The following is a 21,843-nucleotide window of genomic DNA, read 5'->3' as shown; positions in this document are numbered from 1 at the left end:
TGCCTAGTGCATCGTAGGAATACCATAAACATTCATCAAATGAATGAGTGAACAAATAAGGAACAAACCATGTGAAAGTCTTTTTTTTTTTTTTAATTTTTGTTTACTTATTTTTTTTGTGAGGAAGATCAGCCCTGAGCTAACATCCATGCCAATCCTTCTCTTTTTGCTGAGGAAGACTGGCTCTGAGCTAACATCTATTTCCAATCCTCCTCTTTTTTTCCCCAAAGCCGCAGTAGATAGTTGCATGTCATAGTTGCACTTCTGGTTGCTGTATGTAGGACACCGCCTCAGCATGGCTGGAGAAGCCGTGCGTTGCTGCATGCCGCAGATCCGAACCTGGGCCGCCAGCAGCAGAGCGCACGCATTTAACCGCTAAGCCATGGGGCCGGCCATGAAAGGCTTTTAATAAAGATGTAAAACGCTATACAAATATTAGGTAAGACAATAATGAGCATGTGACAAAATATGATGATTATTAGATAATCTAATGCTAAATCAGTAGAAATTTGTATCTGTAAAGAAAACCCTCTTCTCTCCAATTGCTCTAAAATATATTGGTTCACATTGAGCTTGGAACACGCGTCTTTCCATCAAATGGAAATGAATTATCCAGAAGAACCAGAATACATTACTGTGTGCAGGCAGGAATCACACACAGACATTGACTTGTTAAAACATCCCCCACCTTCACCCCCTGGAAACCAGATACGGGCCTCAGACGGCAGAGCTGAAAGGAATGACTGAACAGGCAACCTGCTTTTTGCCAGAGAATTTTCATGGCCTTAATTCAAGACGGGATTAAATACTTTCATGAATAGGCAAAACCAACTGTGCTAATCTGAGAAATTCATTACTACTCTGGGAGTTAATATAATTAACCCAAGTCATCAAGAAAACCACATTCTATTATCAATTAACACTCAAACACCGGGAAAATTATGATAGTTACCATTATAATTCAAAACAGACACAATAAAGTGATTCCTGGGGATGGCTTCAGGGATCCATCGCTTCCGCTGGACTGGATGACTGAATCCCTAAGGAGGAATTCCCACCTCCCCCTCCCTTACCAACTGTCAGACTCCAACCGTTCTTCTCCTGTGTAATCGGCCTTACAACATTTCCCAGACGCCAGTATTTGATCTCCAGGAGAAACAATGCGGTTACTGCCTAACCACGATCGGGGAAAACTGAAGCAGCGTCTAAACTTTGGCACCGGGAGATAGCGGACAGGGAAGATTTCACGAGAACCCTGGTGGCCAGAAGGGCTGTGGGAGAGGTGGTTGGATGATCCCAAAGGCCCCAGACCCTAGATGGTGGGGGATCTACTGCGCATCTGGTGCACGGTTCAACTTCTTTCAGCACCTGGGAACAGCACACTCACCGCCGGTTAGTCCACGCTAGGCTTTGGACTACATTTCCCAGACGGCTTTGCTCTGGGCTGCCGTCCTTTATTAGGGCGTGTCTGGGAAAAGAAGCCGCGGTCGGCCAGCACGCTGGGACTTCTCGCTCGGCTCCTGCATCTGCAGCTTCCTTCCCGGCGAGATGATTGGGGTCCTGCTCCTGCTCTTCCTTCTCCCCCTTCTGCTGTACATCGCTGCACCCCAAATCAGGTCTGTGGAAATGTATTGCCCTCTCGTGAGAAGTCTTCAGGGGGACATTAATTTTTACCGAAGCTCTGTTCTTCAAAAGAAGGAAAAGGAAAGCTCCCTGGAGGGCTCCAAGTAGGCGGAGGCTTGGGAGTTGGGTTGATCGGCGTAGGTCCAGATGCCGTGGATGTGGGGAGGGCGAGACTAGGAGACCCCAGGCCCTGAGAAGAGGCTGTAGTCCCGGGTTCCCTGCTTTGTTTCTCCTGGCCCTTTTTTCCGTCTAAGCAGCCCCTGCTTCTAGCTCCAGGGAACCCCGAGTGCGAGGCTACTTCAAACACTTAAGTTTACAGCTTTGAGTGTTCAGACCCTAAAATGGGATGTAACCCTCAAGACTGTTTTTCCCTTAGCTCTGGCTCCCTAAAACAGCCCCGTCTAGCTTCTTGCTTCCATCCTTTGAAGTGCAAGGGAGCGATTCGACTTTTTGCTTCTGAAACTGTCTGTAGATGGGAATCGTGACATCTGCAGCCGCAGCCCCATTGCTCGCTCTGTTGTTGCTGTTAGATTCACTCTTTCTCTGGAAAGATGTTGCAAAGGAGAGAAATGAAAGGGTTGCATCATGAACCTTATCCAGAGTTCGGAGCAGGAGCATCCGGGGGATCTGTCATGCCCCTGGGTTTAGGGGTGGGGCGAAGAGGGTGAGGATAGTGGGCTCTTGACCAGGTGACACACCAGCCAATGGCTGGCTTAGTGCCCCAGAGAATCAGCAGCGAGTTGTACAACAGGCAGCCTGCTGATTGGTTCTGGGTAAGTCACCAGTAGTGACGGTGGACCAGTGACTGAAGAGACACACTCCTTCCTCCGGGTGGAGGAGGCAAGTTAGGTCGGGGTGTTGAAGGCTCGCTAGATCACACTCAACAATTTGTTAACTGTATTCACCTCTTCTTTCCTCCTTCCCCGCCTCCCTCGTGCCACTATTCCAGTTGTATTTTCCCTCCGCTCTGAACACCCAGCGCTTCCACTTCTAGGCACACATGGGTGCCCATAATCAGATGAAAACGCGGCTTTTTATCTCTTTGCACCACAAGATCTTCTTATCCACATAGAATCTCAATGAAAAGTTGAACCTGAACTGAAAATAGTGCTCATACCTCAGCAAGATTTTTCTAAGGAAGATTTTACTCCAAGGGTCGTATCCCCAACCACCTAGTTAGGTCGTGGGGGCTAGGCCAGAGCTGGATTTTCATAGTTGATTGTGTCTTTTATTTCTGCTGGTCAAGGAGAAGGAAGAGCTGAGCAGAGGTCCTGGTATGTTGTTGCTCCTGGAGCTAAAGCTGAAGGGATGTGGGAAACAGCAGGGTGGCTTGTTCTCTGAGGAGAAAGGTAGTGGTTGGTGGGCACCAGGAGTTAGTTTGCTTCCTTATTGGCCCATTTGCACTAAGCCAGTAGCTTTAGTAGCTAGGAGTATGTACCTTGCAATTCCAAGTTCAATGAAAATGGGAGAAATGCTCTTTAAAAGTGCATCTCCTGGGCCGGCCTCGTGGCTTAGCCGTTGGGTTCGTGCGCTCCGCTGCTGCCGGCCCGGGTTCGGATCCCAGGCGCGCACGGATGCACCGCTTCTCCAGCCATGCTGAGGCCACGTCCCACATACAGCAACTAGAAGGATGTGCACCTATGACATACAACTATCTACTGGGGCTTTAGGGGGAAAATAAATAAAATCTTTAAAAAAAAAAAAAAAGTGCATCTCCTGGTCAACAGATTCTTTTAAATTGATTCCCAAGATTTGCAAGGAAAAGAACAATCTGAGGCCTACTAATACCTGTTTGTGCATTCATTCCTTTGGAAAAACAGGATAGTATAGTGCTTAGGAACAAGGACTCTAATTAATTAAACCAGGACTTGAATCCCTTTTTACTTATTTACGTCTTTTCTTTGTTACTGAACCAGGTTTGTTTTTGCCTGTCGCCCAGAAAGCCAATCACCGAAAGAATGAAATTGCAGCAGGGAGAGGGTTTTAATAACAAGGCAGCCAAGTGAGGAAGTGAAATAAGTCTCAAATCCGCCACCTCAAAAATGAGGACTCAGGGATATTTATGGGGTCGGGGGCAAGGTGGTCTGATGTGTGGGGATAGATGATTGGTGGTAAGGAGAAGTAAGGTAACTGGTGATCTGCGCGAGTGTAGTCAGACTTCATGCCTCTTTGTAGGACGCATCTTCACAAAATGGTGGTATTAGCATATCCTGAGGGTGGAGTCTTTAGCCTCTTGACATCTAAAAGGTCACTTATCCGGCACCTGGGCAGGCCCAGTTGATGGGTTGGTGGTCTCAACCACCCTGAACTGGACAAGGGGGTCCTAATTCCTGAAAAACAGCTCAAACATCTCTTATCATGGTGACCCAGGTGCCAGGGAGATGTTGTCTATAGGAACCTAGTGGGAGTCAGATGGTATATTGCCTGAGCAGCACAGTTAACAGTGGGTGGGTGAACAGCTAAAAGCTATAATTAGTTTTTGGTTTTTTTCCCTTTTTCTCCCCAAAGCCCCAGTAGTTGTATGTCATAGTTGCACATCCTTCTAGTTGCTGTATGTGGGACGCGGCCTCAGCATAGCCAGACAAGCGGTGCGTCGGTGCGCGCCTGGGATCCGAACCCAGGCCGCCAGTAGCAGAGCGCATGTGCTTAACCGCTAAGCCAAGGGCCGGCCCCTAAAGCTATAATTAGTAATTGCAAAAAAAACTTTAGTTACTAGCTGCCTAATCATCAATGGCTAACTGTTTACTGGTTTCATCTTTGTCTTGTTTTTAATTGTGTCTGTGGTTTTTTTTGTATTTTTTTGTCCCAAGTTGACAAGCTTTCCTGATTTTAACTTTTCATGTTGGATTAACTATTTATCAAGGCCATAAAGTGCCAGTTATGGACAGATTGACATAAATAGACCAGCTCTTTCTTCTTCTTGGCTGAGTCTTGTGATTTCCTAAGCCTATGGAAGAGCTCAGGCGAGGCCAGGAGCCTGGCTAATCAAATATTCATCCAGTTCTTGTACTGCAGGGAGCAGCTCTAAGGTTTTCCCTTGTAGTAGAATCACTTTTGTCCTTAAGCAGGAGCAGAAAACTCTTGAGCAAGAAAATCTTGTACAAGAGCAGAAAACTTTTGTTTTCTTTCCTTCAACCTTCCTTAAATCTTTAAAAGGATAGCAGTAGAAGGAACCAAAGCAAACCTCAGCCTTGGGATCTGAAGACGCAGTGGGTTGCAGGAACCTCTGGCTGAGACAAAGAGAATGAAGAACTGATGAGCTCTCCTTGTCTGCAGGAAAATGCTGTCCAGTGGGGTGTGTACATCAACCATCCAGCTTCCCGGGAAGGTAGCTGTGGTCACTGGAGCCAACACAGGCATTGGGAAGGAGACAGCCAAAGAGCTGGCTCAAAGAGGCAAGTACACATGCTTCTAATTCCCTCCTGCTGTTGTCATTTTACCCCTCACAGTGATGACCGTTCTCATTATTTCCTTCCAATCTTGGAATTCAAGAACATTCTAAGTGCCCCACTGATTTGCTGGTCTGCACCTCGTACAATGCTCTGCATATAATAGACACTTAATGAATATTATTGATTTGTTTTTCTTTCCTGATTTGCTCATTAGATATCTCTGTTGTGAAGTAGGGATAAAATTCTTTTTTTTCTTTTTTTATAATTTTATTTATTTATTTTTCCCCCCAAAGCCCCAGTAGATAGTTTTATGTCATAGCTGCACATTCTTCTAGTTGCTGTATGTGAGACGTGGCCTCAGCGTGGCCGGAGAAGCGGTGCATCAGTGCGCGCCCGGGATCCGATCCTGGGCCGCCAGCAGCGGAGCGTACGCACTTAACCGCTAAGCCACGGGGCCGGCCCTAAAATTCTTTTTTAAAAAAAAAAACAGTAGAAGAGGCTGGCCCAGTGGGGTAGTGGTTAAGTTTGTGCGCTCCGGTTTGGCAGCCCAGAGTTGGTGGGTTCGGATCCTGGGCACGGACCTACACACCACTCCTCAAGCCATGCTGTGGTGGCATCCCATATACAAAATGGAAGAAGATTGGAACAGATGTTAGCTCAGGGACAATCTTCCTCACCAAAAAACAAAAAACAGTGGAAGATAACATTCAACCTCAATATTAGGTCTATAATGCCCACTCAAAAACAGCTGACAGTTTGTCTCTTTTATATGTTGGCTGACAGGAGCCCGTGTATATTTAGCTTGCCGGGATGTGCAAAAGGGCGAACTGGTGGCCAGAGAGATCCAGACCGTGACAGGGAACCAACAGGTGTTGGTGAGAAAACTGGATTTGGCTGATACTAAATCTATTCGAGCCTTTGCTAAGGACTTCTTAGCAGGTAAGTGTAGAACCAGAGATTGCTGTAGGTCTTGCAATCAACATGGCAGACTTACCTAAAAGGAAAAGATCCCACTCCCTCTCTAATACATAGAAATGCTAGATAAAATATAACCCAAAACTTTTGATTCATAGCTGAACACATTAGTAACAAAGGGACATACTCAAGAGGCAGAAACAAAAAGTGAATTCAAAAAGTCATAGCAGTCTGTAAGAACTAAAGCCAGAAATCTCACGGGAGTATCAGAACTCAATGTAGAGTTTAGGGTCTGGGGTCTAAATACCCATACAGGGATAGGAGATGAGGCCTCAGGCCCTTGAGAGCTGGGGAGCTGTATCTGAGGCTCCACATAAGGTTGAGATTCACAAAATGCCATCTGGTCCATGGTATAGGGGCTTAAAAAAACCCAGGCCACCAGCTCAGGGCCATGAAGAAGAAGTTTATCATCTCCTTAGGACATGGATGGATCATCTGCAAGAAATGAGAACCTCAAGCTGGCATCGTCTATGGGGGGAATTCATTCACACCACCAAATGGTGCAAGAATCTTGAGCTGAGAAATTAACATCAACCCCTATAGTATCACATGAAAAGCAAATCCAAGAACACTCTGTAAGCATATCCCCTCATAACCCAGGGATCTAGGCCTCCTAAGGAAAACAGCTTCCACTGATATGAGCTCATAGTCAGAAGTTACAAACTACATGAGAAAATAAACCATGAGAGAAAGTTGGCAGATGCAAGAAAGAGGTAACAACTAGTATTTCTTTTGGGGCCTGTCTCCCAGTGGCAGAGGTGCATACAGAACATCCTCCCTTCTCGTGCTTTGGAATCTTCCCATTCAGCTTGGGAAGTCTTGTTACTGGAAGAGATGGATAGAACACTTCCCAGGAGCAGTGAGTAAGTAGCTCCTGAATTGGAAAGGTTGGAAAGGCCGTTTGGTAGGATAAGATGGAATTTTGCCCTGTTGTAAAAGTATGTAGGATTCAACTAAAGTCTTGCAATGAAAAACAGTACAAAAAAAAAGTATGAAGGGAAAACAGGAAAGATGGAAGTCCTGCATCCACATTTTCAAAGCCTGGGCGTGAGGCAGATTTCTAAGATGTAACAGCTGTTGCTGGCCACTCCCACACTGTGTCTCTTCTTCCCTGCAGAGGAAAAGCATCTCCACATTTTGGTCAACAATGCGGGAGTGATGATGTGTCCCTACTCCAAGACAGCGGACGGCTTTGAGATGCACATGGGAGTCAACCACTTGGGTAAGGAATCTGGCCTCATCATGAAGCTAGAGGGAACCTAAAGTTCTCCTTGGAAACTTAGGGGTCAGATTGAGTCTTCTTTGTTGTGTGATTGGACCTCTGGGCCATAATAGACCATAAGTAGATAATGAATAGAATGGTCCTGCCTGAAAGGTGAGGAATAAACCTAAAGCCCGCCTGAGGTTCCACCCACTTTTTAATCTGTGCTCCAGATTCAGTGTTTTTTTTTTAGATTCAATTTACCTTGAGGCATTTTTGAACGGTCTGTTTGGATTGGGGGCTGTGTTGCTTCTTTGTAGTGGTCCTTGTGGCCAGCATCAGACAGAGGCTGTGTGCTCTTTAAGAGTGATATTAATCAAAATTGGAATAGATGGGACTGCACATACTCCAGACCTACTTCATAGAAAGATGTCTCATGTCTTTGGCTGTTCCTCATTCCCTCAGCGCTCACTGAATTGTTCTGTCGTTGATAATGAATTAATGACGCCAAAAGTCTTATTCCTGCATTCTCTGCCTCCCACAGCTGAGCGCTGCCACGATGACTCTCTTCACCCTTGCGTTGGTCCTGAACCCTGTTAATCCTAGTTTTTCTCCTAGGTCACTTCCTCCTGACCCATCTGCTACTAGAGAAGCTGAAGGAATCTGCCCCATCAAGGGTAGTGAATGTGTCTTCCTTAGCACATCACCTGGGAAGGATCCATTTCCATAACCTGCAGGGTGAGAAATTCTACAGTGCAGGTCTGGCCTATTGTCACAGCAAATTAGCCAACATTCTCTTCACTCGGGAGCTGGCCCGGAGGCTAAAAGGTAAGCTTAGAAGAAATGAATATGGAGACATGAGTCAGTGGAAAGTAGCTAAAATCCACAGGAATAGAGCCTCTCCCCTGGACCGGACCTTCTTCTATGACTATAATTGGGTATAGTTTTCATAAGCAGCCCACAACTTAATATTGGAGGTGACTGGCAGGAGACGGGGAGATTCTGACTTTGAGTGTGAAGGCTTGGCTTTACCACTTACTGGCTGTGTGACCTATAGCACATTACTTAACTTTTCAAGACTTATTTCCTCATGTAAAATGGGACTACTTCACAGGTTATTGTCCTAGTTCATTCAGGCCTCATGAGCAAGTCATGGTTTTATGCTCATAGTGAGACTAGGTAGGAGGGAGTGACCTGAACTGGCACTAGATACAACTAGATATAACAGGTGCTTGGACTATGGTGGGAGCGGTCTCCCTAACAGCAAAGGGTCAAATAGCGGGAAATGTATCCTTGAGGAGGGGAGTCTCCAGTCACAAATAAACAGAGGTCTTAGCACTGTGTACTCTGGATTTCCAATAAAGACAAAGGAAATCCAAGGCGGACAATTAGAGTTGCTTAGGAGTTGAGGCAGGCAGAATTCAGGCTCAAGGAATCAGACACAGGAGCCCTATTGTTGGAACAGAATCATCAAACCACATGGACAGCTGTAAGATGGGGAAGAAGGAAGCTGGTGGTCAGCTCAGTTCCTATGCCCAGTCTGTGCCTAGGGCTTGACATCCTTTATCAGCTCAGGATGGATCAGGGTAACTGGATGGTGAGAACTACCCAAAGGGTTGGTCAGGGAGCTAAAGGGGCCTGGAGGTGGAGAGATGGGCCCAGCTGTAAGGCCCAGATAAAAGCAGAGGATACACGAGTGAGGAAGCCTGATAGATGTGAGGATTAGGTGGGAAATAGCTGTGGTGCAATGAAAGGAACCTGGGCATGACAGAAGAGTCATTCATTCACCCTTTCAACTGACATGTATTCAGTGCTTTTCTGTGCCCTGGGTAAGGGGCTTGGGGATAGAGTGGTCACAAAACAGGTACTGTCTCTTCCTTGATTTGGTTTACATCCAATGGAGGAAAGAGACAATTAACAAGTAATTATGCAACTTTCACATGTAAAATCAGTCTACTAATGCATGAATAATTCTCATTGTAAAAAGTTCAAATAGAGGCCGGCTCGGTGGCATAGCAGTTAAAAGCTCACGCTCCGCTTTGGCGGCCCAGGGTTCACAGGTTTGGATCCCGAGCATGCACCGACGCACTGATTGTCAAGCCATGCTGTGGTGGCATCCCATGTAAAGTAGAGGAAGATGGGCACAGATGTTAGCCCAGGGCCAGTCTTCCTCAGCAAAAAGAGGAGGATTGGCAACGGATGTTAGCTCAGGGCTGATCTTCCTCACACACACGCAAAAAAGTTCAAATAATGTGGAAGCATGTAGAGTTAAAGGTGAAAAACCCCCTTCACTTCTTCCCCCCTCTCCACCTCCTGCTTTTCTCCCCTCAAGAAGTCACCATCAACAACTTGATATGACCCTCTGCTGTCCTTTTCTTATGCATTTACATATGTACATATCTTACATTAGGGACTGAAATTCCAACACAGTGTCCTGGAGATCTTTCCATGTAGTACATAGCGATTCACCCCACTCCTTTTGTTGGTTGCATTGTATTTCATTATACAGATGTGCCTTAGTTTATTTATCCATTTCCTTAACAACATCTAGATTGTTTCCTTTTTGTTGTTGTTGTTTAATTGTAATTGTGATAAATGCTAGAAAGGGGAAGTACAAGGACCTCTAATGGATTTGAGAGGGGATCTTATTCAGTCCGAGGGATCAGGGAAGATCCTGAGAACTTTTCTGAGAAAGCGAGTTGCAAGCTGAGCCCTTGCACGATGATTAGAAATTAAATGGGTTACACTGTGGGTGGGGTGAGGCAGCTGAGGAATGTTCCAGGCAGAAGGAAGAGAATGAACAAAGGTCTGGGCTCAGTTTGAGAAACAGAAGGCTATTATGTTAGAATGTAGAAAGTAAGAAGAATTGAGGTCTGAGCTGAAATTGGCGGGGTATAGGTGAAATCTTTAAAGGCCACAGTAAGGATTTTAGTGTTTATTCTAAGAGCAATGGCAAAGCTTTAAAATGAAAGCCTTTTTTTAATGGAGGCAGGAGTGGATGCAGCAGGCGATTTCTGTGGTCAAGGTGAGAAATGAGGGTAACTTGGACTAGGGTGGTGGAGATGGAGGGTAGTAGACATTCCTGAGAGGTATTTAGGATGGGAAAACCACAGGGCTTGTTAATTGGATATGCAAGGTGAGGTGGGGAATCTTTAAGAATTGCTCCCACGTGCCTGCTTATACTCCCTGGTTGGGAGTATAGGAAACACTGCAATAACCAGGTTTGGCCTTAAAAGCATGAAGTCAGTTTTGGACCTCTGAGTCTGCATTACTATGGGTCATTTAGAGTAGATGTCAAGGGGGCGGCCCAGTGGCATAGTGGTTGGGTTTGTGCGCTCCACTTGGGTGGCCCGGGGTTCGTGGGTTTGGATCCTGGGTGCAGAGCTACACACCACTCATCAAGCCATGCTGTGGTGGCGTCCCACATACAAAATAGAGGAAGATTGGCACAGATGTTAGCTCAGCAACAATCTTCCTCAAGCAAAAAGAGGAAAATTGGCAACAGATGTTAGCCCAGGGCCTATCTTCCTCACCAAAAAAAAAAAAAAAAAAAGAATAGCCATCAAATTGAAAGTAATACAGGTCCCAGTCCTTTTTCTGCAGTTTTGAAATCCAAAAAGGCCTGAAAACTCATGTTTTTCATAAGCTTAACACCAAAACTGATTTGGCAGCAAAACCTCACCTGTACTAGAAGAATAGGTAATAGTATATCTAAAGTATTACCTTTACAAAATCAGAAAAAAACTTGTAAACATATCTGGCCCCAAGGTTTCTGGTAAAGAACTGGGGAACTGAAATAGCACATGCATAAGTGTCATTTAGCACTTCCCATGCACCAGACACTATTCTAAGCTCTTTTACGTATGAACTCAGTTAATCCTCAGAACAACCCTGTGAGGTGCAAGTATTATGATTATCCCCATTTTACAGATGAGGAAACTGAGTCACGACAGTAGGAGCTTGCCCAAGGTCACACAGCTAATGAGTGGTAGAGCTGGGATTTGAAACTGGGCAGTCTGACTACAAAGTCCATGCCCTTCATGACCACATTATACTGTGTCTCATAGTCAGCCAAGAGTTCAAAGGAGTGGTTTGGACCATAGATAAAAATGTGAATGCTATAAAGTTATAGAGAGGGAGTTTAGTGAGCCCTGAGAACTCCAACATTTAAAGTTTGGGTAGAGGGGCCGGCCCGGTGGCGTAAGCGGTTAAGTGCGCGCGCTCTGCTGCGGTGGCCCGGGGTTCGCCGGTTCAGATCCTGGGCGCACACTGACGCACCGCAAACCATGCTGTGGCGGCATCCCACGTAAAGTAGAGGAGGATGGGCATGGATGTTAGCCCAGGGCCAATCTTCCTCAGCAAAAAGAGGAGGATTGGCACTGGATGTTAGCTCAGGGCTAATCTTCCTCACACACACAAAAAAAACAAGAAGAAAGTGGTCAAAAATGTTAAGTGCTGCTAAGAGGTCAGGTCCTGGCTCTGCTGCTTCCTAATAATTAACAGCCTCTCTGAGCCTTAATCTTAATCTGTGAAATGGAGGTATGACTTACTGTGAGGAGTGCTTGTGATACCACCGTGGGAAGGAAGTCCATATGGGGTCAATGATTAATCACATCCTCTGCACTCTTTGGCCATTCAGCAACATCACCTCCTGTCTTCTCCTCTCTGTATGGCACCCCCATCAGGCTCTGGCGTTACGACATATTCTGTACACCCCGGCACAGTCGACTCTGAATTGGTTCGGCACTCATCTGTCATGAGATGGATATGGTGGCTTTTCTCCTTTTTCATCAAGACTCCTCAGCAGGGAGCCCAGACCAGCCTATACTGTGCATTAACAGAAGGTCTTGAGATTCTAAGTGGGAATCATTTCAGGTATGAATGTATCTATTTTTGAAGATGGAATTTTATTGCCCAAAGGAAATAATTTGCATTTGTTTGGTATGCCATACCCTTTTTAAAAAGTACATTGCTGAGGCCAGCGCTGTGGCACAGCGGTTAAATGCGCGCACTCCGCTGCAGCTACCCAGGGATCGCAGGTTCAGATCCTGGGCGCGCACCCACGTACTGCTTGCTAAGCCATGCTGTGGCGGCGTCCTGTATAAAGTAGAGGAGGATGGGCACGGATGTTAGCCCAGGGCCAGTCTTCCTCAAGAAAAAAGGGGAGGATTGGCATTGGATGTTAGCTCAGGGCTAGTCCTCCTCACAAAAAAAAAAAAAAAAATACGTTGTCCAACACAGCTTTTGTCTTTTGACTCTAGGGTTTTTATCTTTTAATAGGGGACTCTGGCCCATTCACATTTTTTTGTGGTAACTGCTAGATTTTATTCATGCCATCTTTTATACTGATGATTATGCTTTCTAGCTGTTTCTTTTCTTCCTACATTTTTTTATGTTAGTCCAGTTGTCTTTCTTCCTTTTTGGACTCCTAGTTCTATTTTTTTACATTAAAAAGATTTTGAGGAGCTGGCCCCATGGCCGAGTGGTTAAAGCTCCACACGCTCTGCTTTGGCAGCCTGGGTTCGCGGGTTTGGATCCTGGGCGCAGACCTACACCACTCATCAAGCCATGGTGTGGCGGTGACCCACGTAAAGACTAGAGGAAGGTTGGCACAGATGTTAGCTCAGGGCGAATCTTCCTCAAGCAAAAAAAAAAAGATTTAGAATCATATTTCTCTATTGCCTTCAGGACTGAAATAGTATCAATAGACTTCCTTCTCGAATACATGAAGACTTTTAAAACTATATATTGTAGAGAAATTTAAGTTTACACAGGAATAGACAAAATAGCGTGTTGAGTCCTCATATACCCATAATCCAGCCTCAACAACCATTAACTCATGGCCAGTCCTGCCTCATCCCCATTCACTATGCTTTCCCATATTTTTCTCATTCCATATTATTTTGAAGCAAATCACAGATATCACATAAGATCAAAAATTTAACATGATTTTACCTCCACCTTCAAGATTTTGTGGAAATAACATGAAATTTTAGAGAAAGAGCTGTAATAAATTAAGATTGCAACGAAAGATAGACAGTCAGATCATGAAAGGCTGTAATGCCAGACTTAGAGAGGAACCACAGAAGTTGTTTCAATAGAAAGAGACATAATCTGGTCTGAGCTTTAGAAGAACATCCTTGGTGACTTTGTTTAATGAATGAATAAATACCCCAAGTGAGAGATCATGAGTTCCTGATTTAGGATAATGACAATTGGAATGAAAAGAATGGTTAAGTGAGAGAGGCCCTGAAGAGGCAGAATTTTTACCACTTGATGACCAGTTGAGTGAGGGGTTTGGGGAGAATTTGGTGACCAGGGTTGAAGCCTGAGTTATTGGGAGATCGATGGTGACATTAACTGAGACAACAGACATGGAAAAATAATGTGTATAGCTTAGGGTCTTTGATTCCAAAGCAGCAGAAATGGACTCTGGCTAACTTAAGCAAGAAGGAAATTTATGAAAACATGAGGGTACTCGTAGGTCAAAAGGGAAGACTGAAGAGGCAGGCTTAGAACAGTCAGAGTGGCCAGTTGGCTGGCCGGGGCAGTGCTGCTGGAGCGAGTGAACACCAGCTGTCTTCAGTCTGTTTTGTTGCTCACCAGCCACTCTGCAGGGAGGAAGCATTGGATCTCCCTCCTCCCCACGATCTCTGCTTTTCATCCCCTCACCCCCACTCCCTTGGCTAGAGGAGGACAGGCAGGCACTTGATTAATGGGCTCTTCAAATTATATCCGAAGGGAAGAGGTACTTCCACAGAAAGAAATCAGGTTGCTATTGCCAGAAGAATGTGGAATGGATGTTCAACCAAAGAGTAACAATTGCCCACTATGTAATACACCTGGCTCTGTACATGTTGAGTGTGTCATCCATAAGACATGTGAGTAGAAATGTATAGGAGACGGTTGGAAATGTGGGTCTTGAGTTCCGGAAGATAGATTATTTAGTTTTGTATGCTGGAGTGATTTTCCAAGAGTGACTGGATTCTTCTTCCTTGGAGATTTTAGAAAAGAAATGCCCTTTACCGGCCTGCTGGCGTAGTGGTTAATTTTCGTGCTCTGCTTTGGCGGCCTGGGGTTCACGGGTTCAGGTCCCAGGGGCGGACCTACACACCGCTCATGAAGCCATGCTGTGGCGCGTCCCACATACAAAATAGAGGAAGATTGGCACAGATGTTAGCTCAGGGACAGTCTTCCTCAACCAAAAAGAGGAAGATTGGCAACAGATGTTAGCTCGGGGCCAATCTTCCTCAGCAAAAAAAAAAAAAGAGAGAGAGAGAGAGAGAAAGAACCGTTTCTTGGTTTTGACTGAGTGGTTTAAAGAAAGTCAGCCTCAAATCTATGATTATTAAATTGACTTTTGAAAAGCCTTTCCAGTGCCATGGATTCTCAGTTTTAAGCATTTTGAAGATCCAGCAACAGCCATGTAGACCACTATCAAGAAATGAAAGTAAAAAAAGTCTGTCTTGGGGCCGGCTGGGTGGTGTAGCAGTTAAGTGCATGCACTCTGCTTCTGTGGCCTGGGGTTCGCAGGTTTGGAACCCCAGGCGTGCACCAATGCACCGCTCATCAAGCCATGCTGTGGCGGCGTCCCGTATAAAGTAGAGGAAGATGGGCATGGATGTTAGTCCAGGGCCGGTCTTCCTCAGCAAAAAGAGGAGGATTGGCATCAGATGTTAGCTCAGGGCTGATCTTCCTCACACACAAAAAAAATAATAATAAGTCTGTCTTGATTGAAGCCTTTGCACGTGCGCTGGTTGTTCTTTCTGCCTGACCACTAATCTACTTTTTCTCTCTATGGATTTGCCTGTACTGGACGTTTCATATGCATGGAATCATATATATGTGGCCTTTTGTGACTGGCTTCTTTCACTTAGCACGTCCTGAAGGTTCATCCATGCCAAAGCATGTTTCAGTACTTCATTCCTTTTTATTGTCAAATAATATCTCATTTTATAGATATACCACATTTATTTATCCATTCGTCAGTCGATGGGCATTTGGATTGTTTCCACTTTTTGGTTTTTTGAATGATGCTGCTATGAACTTTCATGTACAAATTTTGTATGGACATTTCTCTTGACTATGTACCTAGAAGTGGAATTCCACTGGACTATGAGTCATATGTTAACTTTATATTTAATTGTTGAGGAACAACCAGACTGTTTTCCAAAGTGGCTACACCATTTTACATTGTTACAAGCAGTATATCAGGGTTCCAATTTCTCTACATCCTTGCTAACACTTGTTATCATCTGTCCTTTTGATTTTAGCTATCCTAGTAAGTATCAAGTAGTATCTCATTGCAGTTGTTATTTGCATTTTCCTGCTAATGATGTTGAGCATCTTTTCATGTGCTTATTGTCCATTTGTATATCTTTGTTGGAGAAATGTCTATTCAAATCTTTTGCCCATTTTTTTTTTATAATTTTATTTGTTTATTTATTTTTTCCCCCAAAGCCCCAGTAGGTAGTTGTATGTCATAGCTGCACATCCTTCTAGTTGCTGTATGTGGGACGTGGCCTCAGCATGGCCGGAGAAGCGGTACATCGGTGCACGCCCGGGATCCGAACCCAGGCTGCCAGCAGCTGAGCGCGCGCACTTAACCGCTAAGCCACGGGGCCGGCCCCTTTGCCCATTTTTAAATTGGATTATTGTCTTTTTATTGTTTAGTTGTAATAGTTCTTTATATAGTCTAGACACAAGTCTCTTATCAGATAGATGATTTGCAAATATTTTCTCCCATTCTATTGGTTTGTCTTTTCACTTTCTTCATGGTATCCTTTGAAGCATAAAAATTTTTAATTTTGATGAAGTCTAATTTATCAATTTTTTTCTTTTGCCACTTGTGCTTTTGGTGCCATAGCTAAGAAACCATTGCCTAACCCAAGGTCACAAAGATATATTACTGTTTTCTTCTAACAGTTTTATACTTTGAGCATTATTTTTAGGTCTATCATCCATTTTTGCTAATTTTTGTATATGGTATGATGTAGGGGTCCAACTTCATTCTTTTGCATGTGGATATCCAATTGTCCAAGAACGCTTTGTTGAAAAGATTATTCTTTCCCCCATTCAATTGTCTTAGTAGCTATATTAGTCCAGCTCGGGCTGCCATAACAGAATACTACAGTCTGGGTGGCTTAAAGAACAGAAATTTATTTTCTCACAGTGCTGGAGGCTGGAAGTTCAAGATCAAGGTGCCAGCAAGGTTGGTTTCTGGTGATGCCTCTCTTCCTGTCTTGCTGACAGCTGCCTTCTTGCTGTGTCCTCCCGTGGCCTTTCCTCTGTGCACGTACACTCCTGGTGTCTCCTCCTCTTACTATAAGGACGCTAGTCCTATTGGATTAGGGCCCCACCCTAGGACCTCATTTAACCTGAAATACCTCCTTAAAGGCCCTATCTCCAAATATAGTCACATTGGGGGTTAGAGCTTCAGCATATGGATTTTGGGGGACACAAATCAGTCCATAATAGTAGCATTATCAAAAAACAATTGACCATAAATGTAAGTGTTTACTTCTGCACTTTTAATTCCGTTTATTCATTTATATGTCCATACTTATGCCAGTACCACACTGTCTTGATTACTGTGTCTTTGTAGAAAGTTTTGAAATTGGTCAGACAATCTTTTACCCCTACTGATTAATACCTACCAAAATCCCACTGGAAATATCAGCCTGTGACTGTGCCGATGCCATAACCATACTTAAAGCTTTTACTGTAGTATTTGAATAATTTTTACAGCACGTCATAGCTTACAAGGCACTTTCATGTCCATTGTGTCATTCGCTCTTCACCATAAACCTACGAAGAGTGTAAGGCATAGTGCAGTGGAGGCTGCAGAAGCTTACAGAGGCCAACTCATTTCCAGAGAGTCATGCAGAGCCTTTTGGTTCTCACTGATGGTCTTTTCACTCAGAAATGTTATGTTGTGCTGGTTGTGCTGGTGAGTTGCCTTAAATAGAAGTACTAAACTTATAAGGCTTGTTTTTTAAATACAAAGGTATCTTTAAGTGGTTTTTCTCAAACTTTCGTATGTTTAAGAACAGTCTGGAGAACTCGTTGCAAATAGATTCCTGGGCCCCAACTGCAGAGATTCTGATTCAGCAGGTCTGGGGTGGGGCCTGAGAACTGGCATTTCTAACAAGTTCCCAGATGATGCTCCTGCTGCTGGTCCACAGCCTGCACTTTGAGTAGCACTGTCTTAATGGACATGGTATTAGGAGTTTGCTTCATGTGGTTATTTCAGATGTACCAGCTCTCCTTTTCACCTTCAGAATTTGCTTGGAATGTCCAGGAAGCAGTTTTCTTGAAATAGTATAGTTTTTAAAATTGCTTCTCACATGATTTCAAAGATTGTGATCTATTTATTCAGTCATTTAGGGGAAAAAAAAGCCAGGTCCAGCCCCGGGCGTAGCAGCTAAGTGCGCGCGCTGCGCTGCTGGCGGCCCGGGTTTGGATCCCGGGCGCACACCAATGCACCATTTGTCAGGCCATCCTGTGGCGGCCTCCCATATAAAGTGGAGGATGATGGGCACAGATATTAGCTCAGGGCCAGTCTTTCTCAGCAAAAAAGAGGAGAATTGGCATGGATGTTAGCTCAGGGCTCATCTTTCTCACCAAAAAAAAAAAGCCCTTAATTGAATACCTACTGTGTACCAAATGCAGAGAATACAAAAAGGAGTAAAAGAATTATCCTTGAGAAAATTTTCTGTGCGATGCAGAGTTGGAATACCTCTCCTGCATGTAATGGGGTCTAAAAATAATTAGAATTATAGCAATGAAGAGAAGGTGTATGAAATACCTGGTACCTTATTGTTACCATTTCTTCTCTGCTCTCATCTTTTCCTTCTTTTGTTGTTTATGAAGCTGGGTTTACTTGTTATTCAAGTTTTAAAATAGTTATAACTTCAGGTAGACCAGAAATAAGTAGCTTTTTTTTTTTTTTTTTACCACTCCAAGCATCTGTGACCAATGTAAATAGCAAGATCTCAGCCACATGACACTATACAAGGTCCTCTAGAATGGACCCCAGAGACCTATTTGAACAAGATGGTCAAGCACAGGTGTCAGGCTGGCACTGATATTATAGTTAAATATATACATACAAAGGAGAATATAAAGACTAAATGATATGCATTATATATCAAACAAAGCATTGTGATCAGAGGTGGTCTAGTGAGATCTAAAATGGTAATTACATTTTCTCTGGAGTAAAGATTGGAGAATGAAGAGAGAGGACAAACACTGGCCCTGTGAAGCGCCTAAAGGTCATGTCATCCCTGGGTCCTTTTTCTGTCTTATTCCTTATCCCAGGCAGAGAGCAGACTTCTCAACCCTGTGCTTTAAGCCTCTCTCTTTCCCTTCCAGTGAGTGCCATGTGGCATGGGTCTCTGCCAAGGCTCGTAATGAGACAATAGCAAGGCGGCTATGGGACGTCAGCTGTGACCTGCTGGGCATCACTAGGGATTGACAGGTGGTGGCAGTTGGACGCAAGAGCAGCGTGCAGCAGACTACTCAGTACTCCCTGCCAGAATGTTTCTCCTTCAGGATGGCCAAAACCTTGAGCACAAAGAGAGAAAACCTTCCAGCCTTTCCTGCTTGATGTCTGATGAAAGTCCAGGGTACACTGCCAGATTCTTCTAAACACCTTGCATTTGTCCAGGTTTACTTTGCTACTGTTACTACCAGAGTTACTAAAGATATCATAGGGTAAGTACACCCTCATATGACCTGAAAGCTCATATTCTCCTTCTGAAATCTACTACCTAGGAGAACTTAAGCTATGGCAGGGCTGCTTTATGGCAAATTGAACTAGTTTCTACCCTCCCTATTCACAATGAAGTTCTTCCCAACCAACCAACCTTCACTTCAAGAGAGCCACACTGCAGCCTCAGCTGAACTCCAGGAGTCACAGTGGCTTGGCCCAAGAGCAGGGCTTGTCCCTCACCTCTTAAGAAAACCATCATGATGCCAACATCTAGATTCTTTCAGGAAACTCTTAACTGAATCTGGATTGTGACATGGTTTTATCTCTGTCCACCTAGAACCAGTGCTGTTAAGACACTTTCCCATGCCTAGACCACAGAAGAGCTACCTTTTCTAAGAAGTTTGTGGGGTTTTGGGGGAAGGCAGAAATAAAAATCTATTTAAATTGTCATTTTCCTGCTGTTCCTCAGGCCAGCAAGGGGGTAATGAAAGGAGCAGTATGGGAAGCTGGGCCACCTACTTCAGTTACTGACCCCAGACCCGTGGAGGCCTCCTCCTTCATGCTTTAGCTTCTCTTAGAAAACCAGAAGAAAGGAAAGGCTATCTGGTGATTGTCACTGCGTATATCTTTCTGTATTTATGCAGTTGGGAGTATTTTCACAAAATTCAAAACAGCCACCAGGGAACAGTATTAAACTGGACCCTAGTGCAGGTACATGATAGCGATGGAGCAAACCAGTGTCATCTAGACTTGGATACAAATGGATAGAGCTGCAAAGGGAAGCAGACTCTGTGCATGCTGGTAACTAACCCACCAAGAAGCACATGGGTAGCAGGGAAGAAGTTCAAGAAAGAGAAGAATCCTGGAAGATAATGCATGCATTGAAGGGCTTAGTTAAGGATTAAAAAGAGAAACCCCAGCTACAGATGGTAATATCCAGCTATAGAAGAACTGAGGATGAGCACTTGAGTTAGTAAGACTGACAAGGTACTATCTTAACACGCACCAGTCAGCCAATGTGGCAGAGAATAACCCCAAACAAACAAAAATAAAACAAAAAAACCCAATTCTTTAGTCAGTAAAATTATCTTAAGGACTGATATTGGTAATTACAGTCAATTTACTAATCTTTCAGGGCATTTCATTATCTTAATAAGATTAAAATGTCTATTTTCTAAAAGTCTACATCATATTTGGAGAACTTTTATCAAAAGTAATGCTGTCAAAGGATGTCTGAGGAATTGGTAATGTGCCCATCACTTGTTGGGAGTATGGTTTTCTAATACAAGTTTGTGATTTTGTTGGACTGACAATTATATGTTCACTTTGGTGGGGAAAAGAGTTATAGGATCACAGTCTTTGTGTATTTGTAAATTAATAATCTTTTGTTGAACTTGTTTTGACCATTAAATTATATATTTAGAAATGGTTATTTTATGGAAAAATTTGATAATAGTGCAGTAGAATAACTGAATTAATATTTTACCTGATTTATATAGAACTGTCAATGATAAATAAACATTTTTTGATTATCATGTTTTTATTTACCAGAATAAAAACTGTAAGAATTAAACATAAGCTTAATTAGAGTCAACAGAAGAAAACAATTAATTATAGTCAAAAGAAGAAAACATTTTTCATTATTACAGTTACGCAGTCATTTCTCATTCTGAGGATAATTTGTCCCAGAGTCCAGCCAGAGTATAGTCTCAATTCAAATACCATTAATTTTGGTTGTGTGATTTGATTACTCATTCACCCATTTTCTACTTATCTTGTAAGGTCACTTTTTCCATCCCAGGCTATTTATTCTCTCTCCGTTTTGTACCTGCCCCTTCTATAACACAATGCTATGGGACATATCACAATACACTGCCACTAACAACCTCAGACTCTGCTGTCTCTCTATGCTCAATAAATATTAGGAGCTCAACAAAAGTTTGTTGAATCAATAGTCAATGAACTCAGTCTAATAAAAATAAGGATGCAGGAGATATAAATCACAAAATCATTTCCCCCTGAGCAGTCATGTGTCTTTTAATATGTGTGGGCAGTTTTAAGTATTCCGTTGCCAAGCAAACATTTCTGAACCGGTTCCATAGGCAAAGCATGAGGAATTTCCTGCCACTTGAACCATGAAAACGTGGAGTGCAGGTAAGGACTTTGTAACTGTTAACACTACAACTTGCGGAAAGAGACCTGACGAAGGGGTCCGCCTTGCTCACCACATTATATTATATATTATTCTTCACTAACACATGCCCAGACCCCTGCACAATGACTACGCTGAACATTAACAAACACCTGCTGCGTGAACAAATGCACCAGGCGAGCCCGGCCGCTAGAGGCTGAGGGCGTATTTTGGGGGTCACACTGCCCGGCGACCACTTCTGAAAGCATGTGACCCTGGTCACTTGACCTCCCCAGTAAAAGTGCTTCACCGCTCGAGGGCAGGCGGGAACCCGGCCCGGCTATCTTTCCAGGGCTGAAAGCTAACATTAGTCAGGACGTGAACCGAGGAAGTCAGGGTGGCCAAACAGTGCGCCGACGAGGAAGATAACGTCCAGAAGCACACTGATACCAAACCGCTGTGCGTCAGCGTCATCCCCGGCGGGCGCTGCGCGGCCAGAGCCACCGCCCCGGGCAACCAGTGACCTCCGAGTCGGAGCGTCTTCCGCTACGAACTACAGCCCCCGGCATGCACTGCAGCGTTCCCTCCCCCTCGCCAGAAGGCGGGGCCCTGAAGAGAGGCGGCCGCGCTGCCCGTCCCGCTGGTCCCCACAGTCCTTCCCGCTGCGGCGCTCTCCCCAACCCCGGACTGGGTATTTCCGGGGCCCCGGGGCTGTCGCTCCCGCCGGCGCGCCGCTGCCCCCTCAGGACTCGCCTGGGCAGCGCAGCATGCCGGACTTTCCGTCAGGCTTTCGCGCCCGGCGCTCCCA

General features: G+C 44.5%; 1 protein-coding gene across 2 annotated transcripts; it reads left to right on the top strand.

Moving 5' to 3' along the window:
* Nucleotides 1-1,486: 1,486 nt before the first annotated feature.
* RDH11 (retinol dehydrogenase 11) lies at nt 1,487-20,443 on the top strand. Of its 2 annotated transcripts, XM_058567181.1 has the most exons (8): nt 1,487-1,616; nt 4,900-5,018; nt 5,799-5,954; nt 7,108-7,212; nt 7,810-8,019; nt 11,877-12,066; nt 16,364-16,402; nt 18,565-20,443. In XM_058567181.1, exons 1-8 carry the CDS (start codon nt 1,549-1,551, stop codon nt 18,665-18,667), a joined length of 990 nt encoding a protein of 329 aa, XP_058423164.1. In that variant the 5' UTR covers nt 1,487-1,548; the 3' UTR covers nt 18,668-20,443. The 2 variants fall into 2 exon arrangements, with proteins under 2 accessions (XP_058423164.1, XP_058423165.1); XM_058567182.1 differs by lacking the exon at nt 16,364-16,402 and having other exon boundaries at nt 1,490-1,616.
* The last annotated feature ends 1,400 nt before the right edge of the window (nt 20,444-21,843 follow it).

This window comes from Diceros bicornis, chromosome 24, assembly GCF_020826845.1.
Source record: "Diceros bicornis minor isolate mBicDic1 chromosome 24, mDicBic1.mat.cur, whole genome shotgun sequence".
NCBI classification, from domain to species: Eukaryota; Metazoa; Chordata; class Mammalia; order Perissodactyla; family Rhinocerotidae; genus Diceros; species Diceros bicornis.
Note: the sequence above shows the minus strand (reverse complement) of the source record. Positions and strands in the feature narration are given on the sequence as shown.

Excerpts from the sequence above, each read along its gene's own strand:
- RDH11 (XM_058567181.1), top strand. The coding sequence starts at position 1,549 with ATGATTGGGGTCCTGCTCCTGCTCTTCCTTCTCCCCCTTCTGCTGTAC. Across the intron at positions 5,955-7,107 it reads TGCTAAGGACTTCTTAGCAG|AGGAAAAGCATCTCCACATT; the intron begins GTAAGTGTAGAA and ends TCTTCCCTGCAG. Across the intron at positions 8,020-11,876 it reads GCTGGCCCGGAGGCTAAAAG|GCTCTGGCGTTACGACATAT; the intron begins GTAAGCTTAGAA and ends CACCCCCATCAG.